This window comes from Watersipora subatra, chromosome 8, assembly GCF_963576615.1.
Source record: "Watersipora subatra chromosome 8, tzWatSuba1.1, whole genome shotgun sequence".
Lineage (NCBI taxonomy): Eukaryota > Metazoa > Bryozoa > Gymnolaemata > Cheilostomatida > Watersiporidae > Watersipora > Watersipora subatra.
This window is the reverse complement of record NC_088715.1, coordinates 30,346,799-30,364,093: the sequence shown is the minus strand read 5'-3', so window position 1 is coordinate 30,364,093 and position 17,295 is coordinate 30,346,799. Positions and strand designations below refer to the sequence as shown.

General features: G+C 32.2%; 1 protein-coding gene across 1 annotated transcript; it reads right to left on the bottom strand.

Moving 5' to 3' along the window:
- Window positions 1-3,048: 3,048 nt before the first annotated feature.
- LOC137402441 (acid-sensing ion channel 1-like) lies at window positions 3,049-16,877 on the bottom strand. The gene is made up of 8 exons (XM_068088940.1): window positions 16,789-16,877; window positions 13,337-13,501; window positions 12,731-12,903; window positions 11,501-11,637; window positions 9,676-9,847; window positions 5,669-5,806; window positions 4,362-4,472; window positions 3,049-3,218 (listed from the first exon to the last, which is right to left on the bottom strand). Exons 1-8 carry the CDS (start codon window positions 16,875-16,877, stop codon window positions 3,049-3,051), a joined length of 1,155 nt encoding a protein of 384 aa, XP_067945041.1.
- Between the last annotated feature and the right edge of the window lie 418 nt (window positions 16,878-17,295).

Here is a 17,295-nt window from a genome sequence, read left to right as displayed (position 1 = left end):
GGATATACAAAAGCATCAATAATTATACTTTGAATACCTAAAATAAACAGTTAATATGTTACAAGCGTATATGCAACGACCTTAAAAGCAGAATAATTCGTCTTGCGGAATGTTTGTCATTTCGCAAATGTGACAAAATGCATGAGATCACTTTGTGCTGGTTTTAAAACGATCGTTCACTATATGCATAGCCCAAACAGCATTTTATAGAGCTATTTGAAATCTGCCCATTGCATTATTGTACATTATTAGCACTGTTAGCAATGTTATAATTGCATTTTTGAGAGTGAAGTGATAGTGGGTGAACAAAAAAAACCAGGAATTGTCTTCTACTTTGCAAGAGATTTTCACGAAGGGCAGACAAGTTTTACTTATTATCCAAATGATTTGTAATGAGTCAGTTTGAAGGTATTTGCTGTAGTGTTGGGTAGGTATGTAATTTAATTCTGGATAGGATATCCTTGCACTTTTTTATCGGTTTTCCCGGTGTCGGTATCCTTGATATTTACCATCTTCGGTATCCTTTGCCAACTAAGAAAGTTTGGTATTGTCAGTATTGTAGTTCAGTATATGGTTTTCAGTGTCTGTTTAACTTCAGCTTACCTACTGCCCATTTTTATATAACGCAGGTAGGAGGATAAATCAAATATAAAGTGTATAAATATATCAAATGTATCAAATATCAAACAGGGGTGTTATCAAATATAAAACACAATATACGTTTCATATTTGATAAAATATAAAACATATAATTTTATTATGTTTTACATTTTATCAGTGTAAAACGTAATATAATACTAAATATATATAGGTAAGCGTGGTAATGTTTGTTGAAAAAAGAGTTATAATATAATTCGCATGTGTTGTGTTTTCAGAATGTCTGAGAAAAAAGTTGTGATTGCAAATGCGCGCTGAGAGACTCTTTTTTATTAGCGTGTTCGTCAAAGATGCGTTTTGCTATTAACCTTAACATCCATTGACGTAAAATTGTTTTCATTTCTTTCTCAATCCGTCACATAGCAATTGGGCACAAGATGTCAAACGAGCTCCTTCTTAAGCAGCTGAGTGTGCGAGAGATTCTCACGCGCACACACGTAGATCGTAATTCTGTAGATTGTCCAATACAAAAATCTATCCGGATAACCATTTACCGATTGGCTTGCATGGATAAATACCGATCATGTTAAACCGGCAGTGGATAACTAGCTGTCACCGAAAATGATTGGTTTTTCGGACGCTGAAAATCTCTCTATGTCGGTAAGAGCGGATAACTCCTTACCGGCCCTTTACCGGTAATTACTTGGGTGTGTGTCGCACTTGTTAATCTCAAATTCTGTTTAATAGTGAGATGTGGCTTGTACATGCTGGCCAAACAAATATTCTTGTAAGATTTTCACTACATTTAGAGTCAAAGTACTGTCATGCAATAAACTTAAGTTACATATAATGAAACAATACAAATATGACTACATAAAAAAATATACAGAATATTACTAAATTCGATTAACATGTTTTATAATTATAATTATTAATACAATTTGAATTAACAGTGGAAATGTACAAGTGGTAATAATAGTTTATTCAACAGGACACTAGGAAATATTCAGTACTTGTAGGCCTACTTAGGTAATGAGATTATTATCATGGTCACTGTCATACAGGATCTCTAACACGGGGTTTCACTGTTGGGTTGCTATTCATTAATGCACAAATCGCTTCAGCATTTTGGTTGGTAGTTTCCAAAGCTACGTTCACAACTTTAAATTCAAATGCTACGTCGAATTTGCGCTGCCCAATGACATGGGTTCTAAAATGCGCTAGCCAATTTAATACTTGTTTACTGTAGAGTAAAGCCTGGTTCCCATATACGTCGCAAAGCACTGGCGACAGCACCGCAGGCTATTAGCGGTGAAATGGGAACCTACCTGATGGGTACCACCGAGGACTGCCAGTAGCTGCGGGTGGCATCACAATGGTTTAGCGCTGTTCAAATTTTGCAAAAGGCCGCAGGCAAAACTTTCCCAAAATGCATTGTACAGGTGAGGGTCACCATTATAGAAATGGCATGGCGAGCGAACATTTTATTTAATTATGCGAGTACATGTATCTTTAGCGATGCAGCTTATATGTGAACATATGCCGCCGAGCATAACGTGGCAAACGTTTTGCTGCACAAGTCACTGCTTGAGTCTCGCAATCGATATGAGAACCAGGTTTAATTTGTCAAAGTGTATTGAAGGCCAGCGGATCACTAGCACCGAGTGTTCTACCCCAAGGTCAATAACTAGTTACATACACAATCAGCTGAGCATTTGAAAGTTTGCCAGTTGATTGAGCGAATTGGCACGGCTAATAGTCAGCTCGGCTAACAGGGATAAAGTCAGCATAACTGAGACTATCTCAACTATAAAGAACAGAGTCAGCTTGGCTAACAAGGCTATGTCTGCTCGACTAAAGCCGGATGCATTATAACTTATACACTAAAGTCGGGTCACTTACACACAACCAGTCGAGCTTGAAGGGGGTGGAGCTTAAAGTAGCCTGGGCATGGCTCTCGTGGGAGCCATGCCCATATAAGTAGCCCATATAAGTAGCCCGGATGAGCAAAGGAAATCAGAGCAGAGTTATTTGTATATCCACTACTTTTGATTGTAATATGTTTTTGAGAAATACACACATTCACTAAATGCAAAGAATATTCAAAAGTTACAAAACTTTAATGAATTACATAATAAATACTAACACAAAATAAGTTGACTACCACTTTGAGTCAATATTTACTATGAGCACTATGTTGTTATATTCATTATTATAAGTTTAAAACGCAAGAACAGTTTCCAGTAACTAAAACAGCAATAATGCGGCAGACGATCATCGGAAAAGTATATTAATAATAAATATATTAATTTGCTAATATCTAACACCCAAAGTTACTAGTCAAACATATATATTCAGCAGAAAATATAGCAAAACAATTGGCTATCGGTTTCATACGTCTCTACTGCAAACATATAACTGAACAATGGTAGTTTATAACCGGCGGGTACATCAGTTGTTAGACAAGTCTTCAACAGGTGCTACTTTGATTATAATTCCGTTGTTCTTCTTTGGTTTCTTGCAAAGGTACAAGGATACCAGTTTAATCCCAAACTCACAGAACTCACAAACGGTTAAAGCGCTGGCCCCGATACACAAACCCAGAGTTCCTCCAAGATTAGCTGCAAACAAAGGATTGAAATTTGAAACAAAGTAAGCGATGTTTGTTCAGAGTTGACCAAACCATTATAAATTTTAAAAAATTAAATATTTTAATTAAAACACTTTATAAATATTTATAGCTGAGAACCGCTTAAAGTTTTGTTATAAATAGGTTTATTTAAATTATATATAAAGCGAACTTATGTTAAAGATTATTGTATCAAATTGAGAATACTTTCTATATAAAAAACCTGTTTATAGTTGCAAAAGAAGCAAAAACATTTCGGTTTTTATATAAACACTATTGGACAAGTTGAATAATAACAACTTTTCATATATTAATAAGTCTTGCTAAAAGGGCTAAAAGATTTAGGCACAAATATTTTGATCAAATAAAAAACTAAAAACAAATTAAATGCTTGGCTTTTTGCAAAAAATTTTATGAACTGTTACTAAAGTGATTGAGCTTGCTCCGAGAAAAAAATTATTTGTGATGACCAAACAAACAGAAGTCACAGTAAAGGTCCATTTCAATAACATTGTCATTGCTATGTTAAGTTCTAATTGTTACGCTCAATTTAACTCATTTGCTAAGACATTAAAATCATTGTAATTATATACCACGTATGATTTGATTTCATCTTTACATGCATGTGAAAATATGGAAGTTTCACAAGAACCTCTAAAAAAATTCCCGAAACCTTTTGAGCAGAGACGAGCTGAAGGGTTTGTGAACTTCAGCTGAAGCATTTATTTTTGTTATCTATAAGATTTCATTTCTTGTTAGTCATATGTTTTAGTTAAAAATTATGTTTCTGGCTAACAATAGTTTATACATTTATTATATAAACCATGTTAATAATCTGTCTGGTATAATATAATTATACCAGGGAGCACTGCTTGCAGTCATTGGTAATTAACAGATCTACATTAAAAACCGCCTAAGAAATACTGGCTGCAAAAAAGGAAAAAATTTATTCACGAATAAAAAAAAAATTCATAATTACTTAAATAAAGTTTTTTTAGTTATTTTGTTCACCAAAACTAGCCTTGAAAATCAAATTTCATCAATACAAAACCAGATTTTGCTAGTAAGTAGCCTTATCATCAATACCATCAGCAACATCGTCAATACTAGTAGAGTGAACCAAGCCTTTACTAACCAATCATGTCAAACATAGAGTATGCTAGCTCTTCTTCTAGCCGCTGGTAGGACAGCTTTCCATAGAATATGTCCACCACTACAACGTTCGTTGCTAAATGATCAGTGAGCTCTGCAATTTATCATAGAATAAAACAGTAAATATAAGGAACAAATGTATTTGGTCGCGATCACTGAGTACTCATATGAAATAAGATCATTATTTTTGAAGTACATGTATATTCTAGAATATGTAAACCTTTGGCAACTAGAATAATAAAGAGTAGGTATTCGGGCTTAAGCCATTAGTTAGCGGGGTGTAAAATTCTGGTTTTTTAGGCCAATTATTAGTTATAAATTTTTTAAAATTCAAGGTCAGTCAACACAATAATTTTTTTCTAAAAGAGCTGACTTTTGCAATATATTGTAAAAATTAAACTCGCAAATTAATTTCAAACAAACTGCTTTAAAGAAAAAAGCAGAAATTTAGTTTTCTTACACTATCTGACAAGTTTTGACATTATTCGATCTAAAGGAAAAAATATTTTCCTATTCAAAACTATCAACTTTATGAAAAACAATAAGGAAATAGATAATAATAACATGCTAACCGTATTTAATTAAAATTAACCATAAAAATATTTATAAAATAAACTCGGTTCAATGTTTTTGTCAAATCTTTAAAATGCAAGTTTTTCTTCTCATTAACTTTTAGATTTCTGAGCGTTTGTAAATTTTAAATTTACTTTCATACATGGTGGCAAAAAAATAAAAACTTAAAACACTTGGTAGGTCTACCTTCATTTTTGTTTTTAGGTTTAGCTATTTAATTATATCTATATGTAATGACAGAAAATGGGGAAAAACTTATAAAAAAAATTGACAGATATAATCTGGTCTGCTTGGGCAGACTAAGCTTTTAATTCCTTCACGCTTTCTTATTAGATGTTGGTAAAGCTTTTGCACTTGTAAGAACAAGTTCTGGTTTAGACTTGATTCAGCTAGCTATTTGCTTTTTATTTTGTTTTGTTTAAATTTGGGATCCTCATAAGTTTACTACTGTAGTTCATCAAGTTTAAATACATTTGGAAAGCTGCATTAAAATTGATAGAAAAACTCAGATCAACAGCAACATAACTGTACCAAATATTGTAACTTAGTACTACTACACTGGAATCACACTGAAAACAGACACAACTTAAAGAACTGAATTTATTTTCAATATTTATTGTTTGTCCACCAACAAAGGTTACAACCACAACCAAAACTTTTGCTCCTCGATTGCCATACTTTATGCAACTCATTTAGATAAGAATATCTTAGTCATACCTTCATCCATATATCCTTCCTTGATAAAGTTGGAACTTGGAAATTTGTATGTGGATACTTTAGGAATGAATTCGTTGTCAAGACATGTGTCCGGGCAGTCGCAGGCCCGGATACCGTTTTCATCACTAGCAAAGTTGTCTGTTGGAAACACACCATAGTAGCTTAAATATTTATACCGGTATACGTGTATCTTTCTAGTGTATATTCAGAACAACTCAAAGCATTTATTAGTATAAAAATATTGCTTACACAAGACAGGGTTGGAGCAGTAGAGCATGTCATAGAGCAAACATATCTTGGAGTTGTTGTAGGCTGAAATAGAATGGGTAGTTGAAAGGTAATACAGAAAAAAGTTTGGTTTGTCAAACATTAAAAATATGATGTGAAGCAAGGAGTGGTGGTTGGCTAGCACTATCACACTGTTAGCTATCAACTGCACTATTTTTTAAATAAAAATATATATTGCTTAAACAACATCAAAACTTGGTAATATACTTTAGAGTATACCCAATGGTGAACTTCATTACTCATTTCAGTATCACTGCTTTAAAAATGATTAAGACTTTAAAATATTGAGTATAAACAGCAAACTCTCTATTATATTTTACTAGTTAAATGCCTGCCATGGCCTGGGTAATGAAAAACTTTGCACAGAAAATTTATTTAGACTTAATATATAATAATAGTTATCAGTCTAACTTTCAAACTTCATATCGTGAGAGAAGTGTTATGCGCAGTTTAAAATAGCTAAGAGAAAAAATAAAGAAACTGTAAAGATTTTAAACTTTTTCAAACAACTTTAATTTTTGAGTTTCATATCATGAAGAAAATTTTTGTTGAAAGTCAAATAAATTAGGAAACAACATAAAACCACTATAAAAGTGTTTAAATATAAATGTGAAATAATGAGCAAGTAATAGCTAAATTAGGTCTGTTCTGCTACAAATACATTATGAGATGATTTGGTAATGATAGTTTATAGGTGCTGAGAAAACAAAATACAAATCCTGAATATGTTGAAATGATAATAACAATTTGTGCATAGAAGTGCGTGTGTATAAAAGAGAATACTGTTCAAGCAGACGATATCCATCAAAACTTTGATTACGACGATGCTGGTTCCTTTCAATAGTGGTGCAAATGTAAAAATGAGATACTGTATTGTCTTTGTATGGTACTTTGTCTGGCTGAGCCGAGAGAGAATTTAAAGGCTATTCCTATTCAATATGATACAGTTATTTGTACAAAAAATAGTTCCCTTTACCAAATAAACAATCAAACTTTACGAAAAACCAAAATTAGAAGTGTACCCCGCATTCGAAACAGAAAAAGCACGTTCGAAAGTTACAAATATAACCAATAAGTAATGGTAACCAAAAAATTGTTTTTCAACAAACTCAAAAATAAAAATGCAAAAGCTAATATTAGTTAAAAATCAAAAGTGCACATTCGACATGCACTTTTGTACCATATGCGTGTGCGTACGGTATAAACAGCTTGGTAAGTGATATACATTTATAAATCTTGTATAGCTTTATGGTTAAGCACAAAACTTGGAAGATCGCAGTTGTAATCATGGGGAGTTCAAATACAGGCACAGCGAGCTTTCAATAAAAGATTTTAATAGCTATAGCTGGACAAACACAGAAACACACACAAACTTTGAGCAATTTATACTTTATATTTATATATCTATGTATATAAGCCAGCAAATAAAAAGAAAAGGTAGACAAAATATCTCCCTCTTGGAGAAGAGATTGAAAAATGCTGGATTGTAAGAACAACTGTATTCCCAGTAGTCATTGGGGCACTGGGCGCAATAACACCGGCGCATAAAATGTGGCTTGCCCAAATACCAACAACAATCAACTCAGGTGAGTTACAAAAAAATGCGCTATTGGGAACAGCTAAGATCTTGAGGCGAGTGCTCAAACTCCCAGGTCTTTAGAAGGAGACCCGAGTTAGAGCAGAATTTACCACCCATACGGGGTGTCCGGGGTATCCGGGGTATCCGGGGTGAGGAAACAATTATATATATATATACATATATATATATATATATATATATATATATGTATATATATATATATATATATATCTTTATACATATATATATATATATATATATATATATATATATATATATATATATATATATATATATATATATGTATGTATAAAGACTGTGTAACCTTCTTCCATGAATTTACACAGCTAGCAATGCCCTCAAAAATTTATGTTTTTAGAAACATTGCGCATTTAATTAATCGTAGTTTAATCACTATTACTCCTGTTACAGAAATAACTGTTGAGAAAATGATTATAAACCCAGAGGCTCATCACTTCATTGAAGTTTGTTAGCCCTTTACATACTACGGAAAAGTGCTGTGTGTCCAGTTAGTGTTTGAAACCTTTCGCCATACATTTGGCTCTATTTGACTTTTTAAGTAAAGTGGGAATCGTTGAAAAATTATTTTTTAAATAAATGCTTGGTAGGGTTTTTATGGCATCAACATCAGGAGCTTTTTCTGCTATCATCACATCAACAATTCATGTACCCATAAGGTATATTTCAGGAAATTATTAAGTGCTCATCCCATACCCACTCAAACATTTTTAACAATCGGTTTTCATTATTGCAATTTTCCAAACAATTTCAAACTATACAACTTAATAAACGGGCTAATCCGCTTCATATAAGTAAGAAAATAAAAATATGGATTTTTGCTGCCATAAAAATGTAGACAATAGGCTAATTTGACCATTTGTCTAAATAATATTTGTGAATGTACTATGGGTATTTAGCTTTAGTTAGTTAATTCCATTCCCTAGTGTTCCAAAACACTTGTGAAAGTTTTTTGTCGCGTACCTTGAAAACTTTTTATATCGACAAAAGGGTCATAGTTTTGATATTCCATAAATTATTTATTATCAACAAATTCGATCACTAAAATCTGCGATACTCCTTACTTTAATTTAGAGAAAAACAATTGGATTGCTGAAAAAAAGGATGTTTGCAAGTTAAAGTAACTAAATTGAATAGTCTGAAAGTTCTCCTTTACTATTGCTCATTTGAGTGAGTGTTTGACAAAAGAAAACCGTTGCTGGAACTCTTACAATACTGGTAGAAATCATGATGAACACTAAAGTGGCTGAGTACATGTTAAGATTTTTACCAAAGCATTAAAATGTTAGAATGCTAAAATGAAACTTCATTGAATGTTCATTATTCTTTTGGGTGTCTCCGAAATGTATAAACACTAGTTTTGCTAATTAATAGTAAACTAATAAAGTTTAAATGTATGAAATAAATTTTTAGTAAAATTACAACTAATTTTCACAGCTATGGTGATGGCCAAAGTAATTGGGACACTTAATTCCAAATTTTAATTTTGATTGAATATCTTATTTTCATTCTATAACATTATAGTTTCTCATCCCAATGTAGTGAACTAATATATATTTTTATAAATATATAAAACAAATAAAATATGTAATTATAAATGACTAATTCTCTTTGAAAGAATCTACTCCACACTAAGCCCGGTTTGGAAAACCTCATTTTTAATACCACCAAATTTTACAAAGAGTGGCTCAAAATTATTTTGACAAAATATCTAGCAGACACTGTGTCATAGATTGACCATACTAAAAATATTGCTAGATGTTGTAGTTCAAGATGTTGCCCAGTAAAAAAGTTCATAATAAAAACCAGGTAATTATTATAATTGGTTTCATCATACTGCTGACAGTATGATGAAATTAGAAAATATATAGTTTTGGTCATCTAGCTGCTCTAACAGCCAGTTTATTTCAATATGAACATGAGTCTATGGTTATTTCAATTATAGGCTTCCCAGCTATTTTAGCCATCACAGCTACATGTACATGTAATGTATGTTCTATAAACATTAGCAAAAATATATAAACATACTCGATATTTTTTGCATCCACGTAAAAATTTAGGGTTGATAGGGTGCAGTAGATGATATGTTTAAAATTCTCACCAGGCTGAAGAAAGTCCCTGCAGCCACATCGATCAATGACATACTTGGCCCGGCATTCAACCATGCAGCCTGAGTAAGAATACTGTCGATAGAACTTGAGGGAGTTTGGGATAGCTTTGGTGTCTAAACACTTAGCTCTTCCATTGTCTGCCGGTGGTGGATATCTTTGTGTCTATAACAAGGGTAAATTCAAAGAAATTTATGGTGTGTAGAGTATTGAACAATATCGACTTCAGTGGAAATACAAAAAAATCCGTAATAATTTTAATTGTCTAAAGCTTCAGAGTTCACATACAAACAACCTTGATTATGAATGTATTTCTCGGACACTAGTTAAAAAAACTTAATTAAATTGGTTAAAATATATCAAACATACAACACAACACATTTATTGCATCATTTTTTGATTATTTGATAAAACATGTTTGCTATCAGTAAGTTCACAAGGTAAGCTAAAAATGATATCAGTATGAAATTCTTTTGTAACTTATAAAGTTTTTATGTTTAAATCAAGCCATTCGTTGTGGCAGTGACAGTCTTTTTTTAGAAAAAATTGAAAAGTTAAAGTTATTTTGTTGCTAGAAAAAGCAAACATTTAATATCAACTTTTCATTTGCAGAACATAATAATTTTGTAAAAGTATTGAAACACACTGACTCCACTGACAGGCCTTTTTTTAAATATGACCATGCAATCAGAAGAAAAGTGCTAACCGCTTTAACAGTGATGGCAAGTAACTGGTTGTAACTGTTAATACACAGTAGATTTCAAAGTTTAAACAATTTGGAATGCATTTTTTATGCATAATACTACTCGCTTGCTTGTACTTTTAGACTGAACTAGTGGTGCTCTACCTCTCCCTCTTGCTTTTTTTTCTCTTGTTCTTTTTTTTCTACCACTCTCTTTCCCTATTTCTCTCTTTTACTTTTTTCTCTCTCATCTCACTTTTTTGCTTCCTATTGTTTGTTTTTTCTCTGTTATTTTTATTTTTCTTTCATTCCCGCTCTTACTCATAATCTTATGTGCTCTATAAAACTGCTATTATGCTTTTAATACCACAAAAATTATTTTTAAGACAGCTTCAGCATAATAGGTTAAAAGTTTTTTACTCCAAAAGGTTGCAAAAAAGTTGACATATAACTAAATTGTTTATTCTAGGAAAAGAAAAGGCTGGTGCTACACCAAAAAACTTAATTTATTAAGTTCAGTGTTTAATGTTTAAATCTTGAAACATTCTCATGTGTATGATTCGTCTTACCTCAGATTTGTGAAGCACTATATTAGCTTGGGTTCCTGGAGATAATCCGATGCCTTGTTCGGTAACTTGTGGAACTTGGTATGAGTCGTGAAATGCTATCTAAGTTTCATAAAAAGAGTTATTAATGGTTTAATTTCACATTTATGGTAAAGCAGAAACAATGTAAAACAGTTTTCAAATTTGCCTTCTTTATTTATATCATGCAATAATTTAAAAAAATGACATCCACCAATTTTATGCCTAAAAATTTCGAGAAACCAAGTGAGTTAAAAAGACAAGTGCATTAACCATGGTTTTATGTTGTATTTTTAACCATCAGTTTACAATGATGTTCCTCCAATCCTAGAAACAGACTGTTCTGTTTCAGTTATAAGTTAATCACAGCCATACTAATTTTCATGCATTGTTCATCCAATTAATTAGGATCCCACTTGCTTCATTCCCAACTATGTCAAGACTTATATAACCTACATGTACAATGCCATAAAATAGTGACATAGCAAGTATTAAACAATTTAAATGAATTCAGATATACAATAATTGAGTTATTACTTAATGTATACTTACAGTGAAACCTTCAGAATGAGAGGTTGGTCCAGTCGAGTACTCATTTACATTGGCATCTAAAATCACCGAAATTCCTCCACTTTTTCCTGGAGCAGTGGAATTTAAACTGCCATTTGAATTAAACTGGAAGCAGAAACCTTCAAAAAATATTCCTTTCACTCATTTACTCGCTGTCTTGATAGATATAAGTTGATCTTTGACTAGAATAAGCTAGGTGAATTGGACTTTTACTGTTCTGCATGCCAAAACATCCATCGATCCCACAAACATCATTAAACATTGGATTGAATCATAAGAGATAGATACTGAAAGTTAATAGAACTTTCTCCAAGAGACAGATGCACAAGCAGTTATTAAAAAAAAACATATGAGAAAGAGATGCCTTTTTAAATAAAAGCTTCATGCAGATATTTTTTTACAAAAATAGAGTTTGTGAAACAGCTTTATAGTTATTATGCAAAGCTTTGATTGATACGATAACCCTATACATTAAAGTAGTAAGATTAATCTGCCATTTTGTTAGTTACAGGTGTTTTATACCTGAGGCATTGTCTCTATACAGCAGCATTACATGTGCGATGCGCATAAAAGGTTATTTCCCATCAACTCAAGCAAGTTAAAGAATAGCAACAGGTGATACAGCAGCGATTACATCAAAATATACAAAATGCTATCAATCTTGTGTTGAAAGTGCATTTTTGTAACTTATAACACTTATTGTTTTAGCGTGTTTCAAGGTAAAAAACCAATTGTATTTTATAGAAGGGATATTATTTAGTCAGAGAGCATTTTTTAAATGAGTTAAGCTACTACAGACTGACATAAACTGATTGATGACAAATTTACTATTTGAACACTTCAAGTAATGAAGTCTCTTTCTTTGTAAGTTAAAATGCATCAAATTGTTTGCCGTTACCCTTCTTTTACCGTCTCAATGAAGGAATCCAAAAAAGTTATTATTAGGTATTTATTAAATAAAATACTATTTTTAACTTTTACTGCTTTGTACCTATGTTACTTGTCTAAAGTTTACAGTGTACATGTTATATACCAAACAAAAGTGTCTTAAACCTTCCTTTTATATCCAGGTTCAACTAGAAAAGTACGAAAATTAAGCTTGACTATGAGGGTTGTTCACTAAATATATGAGGTCCACCTTTTTAAGTTATCTTCAACAAAGATCTGTTAGTGAATCACTTGCATATGCAACAAAAGTACTCAATACGATACCTGCATCAGTAGCGACAACTTCAAAGACATCTTGACATGAGTAGTTTTTACTAAAGATGTTGCACATAATGAATGTTTCATTAAGAGGGTGTGCTGCTTTTTGGAAGAAAGTCTCAAGTTGGCTAGAGTTTATTTGTAGGGCAGAAGTATACAGAGGGTCAGAGATGTTGTATCTGAAACATGCCAGTATGAAGTCATTAGCAAACTGGTACCATGCAGTCTAGTGTGTTTTCAGAAATTTGCAGCTGTAATAACTATATGTGCAATGACTCTGAAACACAAGTAAGTAGTCAATTGGCAAATTTAACAAAGTGTTTGTCTACTATGCTTGAAATCATGAGTACAGTGCTGTATGATGCGATCTCATCATATTTCCTGACCTCAGACTGACAGATAAACAGAAATACAACATGGCTCTATTATAAAATATTGTTTTAATGTAATGAGCGTGTCATGGAAATATAATCAATAATGTGCCACTCAATAAAAATTATTGTTATCAATTCGATAATACTTTATTTTTGATTTATTGAAGAAGTAATAAAGCTTATTGTAACCGCAGAGTGTAGTGACGAAGGCCGTAATAATATAGTTTTTGGTCATTACGGTTGCAAGACCGAGCCTGTAAGGGGCCGTGACCGGCCCGACCCTCGATTGAAGCTCGGGCTACCAAAAGCAAACCGAGGGGACTGAGAAAGAAAACCGAGAGACCGACAAGACGCTCGTGGAAAAAATAAAGAAAATGGGTGGGGGCAGGCTACGACTAACAATCTAAAAGGGAGTAGATATCGTTCAAAAGGCGAGGGTCGCAGCGCACACATTCTTTGCATGCATGTTTCTTGATTGATATGCATGTCTAGTGAAATATATTTATTTAATATATATTTTTTTGTAATTTAACGCACAATGTTTTTATTTGACTGTCTTATGGAGAGTAAAGAGAGCTGACACTTTCCTTTACAATATAGCAAAGCTTTTACCAATGTGTTAAATGAAGACGAATAACTAATTATTTAATTTCAATTTTAAAAAAACCATACACACATTCCTTGTAGACACATTTTAAACAGCCTGTGTAAAATTTAGTTGCAGTTGCACCGGAAACCTTACAAGTTCTGACAGCATTCTATCCAGTTTGCATAAAATAATAGCTCTTTAATTCAGATCGCTTTAGCCTTGGTTCTCCTACTTTTCTCTTATAAGGTGTAGTTTAGAGTTACCAGCATTTTGTCTCTCAAGTAGCCTTTCTAAAAGCTGAATAGCAAGTTCTTTTTCACAGTCCAGCTGATCCGGACTATTCAGTACAAGTATGAATTTGCACTTGTTAAAATAACTTTTACCTTGAATTGCTCACCAATAATAAAACAAGTCATCCGAACATAATTTTTGAAAATAAGTTTAGTTAGTTACTTTTTCTAACTAAAAATTTATTATTGACCTTAAAATTGTAAAAACGAAGCCAGGTCTAAAATTGTTATTATTAGTCGTATTTAAAATGATACACGGAGCTGGCGATTGTGTCTATGTCCATTTCATAGTTGAGCATATGTTTATTTCTATATCCTGTTTAAGCGGCAGTATTTGACAACAACAAATCACATGATTCCAATGAAAACTATAATTTTAAAATATTTTTTAGTTTTGTTAGAAATTTTTCTATACTTCAGTTTAAAAATCAAACAATGCTCTTACAATGCCGGTTTGAGTATTTCACTACTTTGTACTCAGTTTTTCATGTCCTGTTACTAGTCCATGCTATGCTATTTTAAAAGTGAATAATGTTTTAAAACTTAGTTTAGCTTTCGTAGAGTTTTCCAAGGTTTTGTAGACTTTGGTGTAATGTTAGCATTCAAATGCAATCTGGAGAATTATGGAATATTTAGGTTGTTTTCAAAGATAAAGAGATGAGAAATATGCTACAAGTCAAGTTTATTTGTCATATGCTAGATAGTGCTTACTACAAAAATAGGCTCAATTGTATTTTTCAGCAAACTTAATTTGTCTAAAATAATATAATACACCTCAATAACTACTGATATCTTTAAACAAGAAAACTAATAATTTGATTGCCTTTCAGCATTTTTCTAAAGGTTTGCTTCCTATTTAATTGTTACAAAGGTTGAAACTGAAACAGCCTAATAGACTTATTGATGAGAATATACTGCATCAGTATAATGGTCTTAGGACCAGAATGAATCAATATTCATCAGTAAATGTTTTTTACATTAAATGCTAACAGGCAAATAATTTAAGTCACAGCAATTGGGGTTCTATCAAAAAGAAACTAGGTCTTTTGTTTTTTTTCTGTTTAGTTCTGAAGACCATGTCTGTAACCAGTTGTTGTTATTTCTTTAACCTAGTAATGACAAGTAAAGAAACTCTAACAAAGATCAATTGTTTTATATACTAATACAACAGTTTTTGTTTTCATTGTGTGTGGCTTTATTTGGCAATATTACAGGTTAACGTAAAATATTGTTATAAGCGAGTTTTACTCTTGCAAAATTCAGCTTCAACTTTCAAATCAAACACCTGTTTGAACTATCCTCTTTCTAATGTTATAGATTAAATGGGCAGATAGCTGTTCATTGTGCTTTTTGGCATCCTTGATGATCTTTCATAACACACTGGACTGCAGGAGTATTAGTGGTTCTGCACGTGCATGCGTGCAAGTGAATTTTTGCGCGTGCACGAATGCACGTGCATGCGCGCAAACATACTAATTTAAATTTGTCGAGTGTCGCTCTCTTTAGTGATTAGATGAGAAATGATGGCATCGCTGATGCAAAGTGTTTGTATAGTTTCTTCCAAATGTAAATGTAATTAACCTGATTTGCCAAAAGGTTTTTCAATTTTTTTCTGTTTGCAAATGCTTCAAGGTTTCTTTAGCAAATTTATTACTGAAAATTTAAGCATATCATCGAGAATATATATTCCTAGATGTCTACCTAAAATATCAACAAACAAAGAAGGCACTCAAGGAAAACAGCCAAAAAATGACAAAGAAGGCAGTTCAGAAAATGACACATAAAGGAACAACACAAGTAGGTAAAAGACGAATTCACCATAGTTGATGCATGAAGTAAGTGAAAAGATTGAAGAATAAAATGAGCAAAGAATCTATAATTGCATAGAATTATTGTAATAGGGAAGTAGACCACATAAAAATAAATTAAACCAATGAGAAAAACTTTAAATCAATAACACTCAAACAACAGACTGGGCGCGAGTAAAGAAAAATGCACTGAATAAAGAAAAAGGGCACAAAGGACAATTCCAGTAAATGAACCATCAATAACGCTCATAAGCAGACTTACGATGAAGTTTAGATCTATTTACCAGATCTTTGCACTACACATGAACATAATGTGGCCTTTTTAAAATCAAAAGCTATGAACCATGTCAAAGTTAAAATTTGTCTTCAGGATGATTTTACTTATTACCAGAGAGTCCGAACTGTCTTCACTAGAAATTTTTTATTTAGAAAAGTTGTGTGAAAATTGTTTGATGTAGCTATTGTTAGCAAATTGAATTAATTATTGCAAATTAAATCTTATGCCTTTCAATTCAAAAATGTGTAGGTTAGGAACAAAATAGTTTGTTGGAAAACATCATGTCATGATGGTTGCAAGTGTAAAAACACGAAAGAAAATATTCATGAGGGAAAGTAAACATTAGAGAAAGTATGCATGAGGGAAGTAAACATGAGAGAAAGTTTACATGAGGGGAAGTAAACATGGGATAAAATGAGCATGAAAAAAGTAAGTAAAAATGAGAGAAAATAAACCTCAGAAAGTCAACCTTGTAAGAAATAAGCAGGACGGTCAAGTAAATATGACAGAAAATTAAAAATAGTGGAAAAGTTAACATGAGCTTCTCTTGGCATATTTAATGGTCAACCAAAGACTAAAATGATTGGTCCATTTGTCCATTGCCTGTATCAAAGAATTGAAACACTTATAACATTGTGATTTTTTAGTAAAAACCACAGAGATGGATTTTCGAATTAACAGAAATAAATAGTGACACAATTACATTGATGAACCTTGCAGACTTACTTGCCAGCTGGAGGGGGAATCGGTCTATCGCCATTGTAAAGATCCTGGATAATCTCAAAGATCCCAGACGAGCCAAGATCAAGACTCATATAATTGAGAACGGAACTCATCCAATTGTTGTTATTGCATATGGTTACCGTTGGAAACTGAAAGTAAAGAAAGTTTTAACTTCTTCAAAAAGAATTTGAGAATAAGAGAAAAATGTTGCAGAGACAATGGTTTGGTTATGTATTGCTCAAAAAATTTTTAAAGTACAATGGCTAATAGTCAGATATGTTAAAGGTTTGTAACATAGCTGCAAGTCAAGCTAAAATTACTTTTGGTCTACAGTGTTTTGAATACAAAATATGGGTAAAAATTTGGCAGAGTTAAAAAATATTTTAATAGGGAATTTTATATGATGCTGACTCTGGTGACAGATTGTCGTAATGTTTCTAATTTAATTCACTTCGATTGTAAGCGCTTCATAGCATTATTGTGCAAGGTTTGTTAAAAATATCCTCTCTC

Coding starts and splice junctions, on each gene's coding strand:
- LOC137402441 (XM_068088940.1), bottom strand. CDS start 16,877: ATGAGTCTTGATCTTGGCTCGTCTGGGATCTTTGAGATTATCCAGGAT. Junction 9,848..11,500: donor CTCATTCTGAAGGTTTCACT/GTAAGTATACAT, acceptor CCCTTGTTATAG/ACACAAAGATATCCACCACC. Junction 5,807..9,675: donor CAGGGACTTTCTTCAGCCTG/GTGAGAATTTTA, acceptor TGTTTCCAACAG/ACAACTTTGCTAGTGATGAA.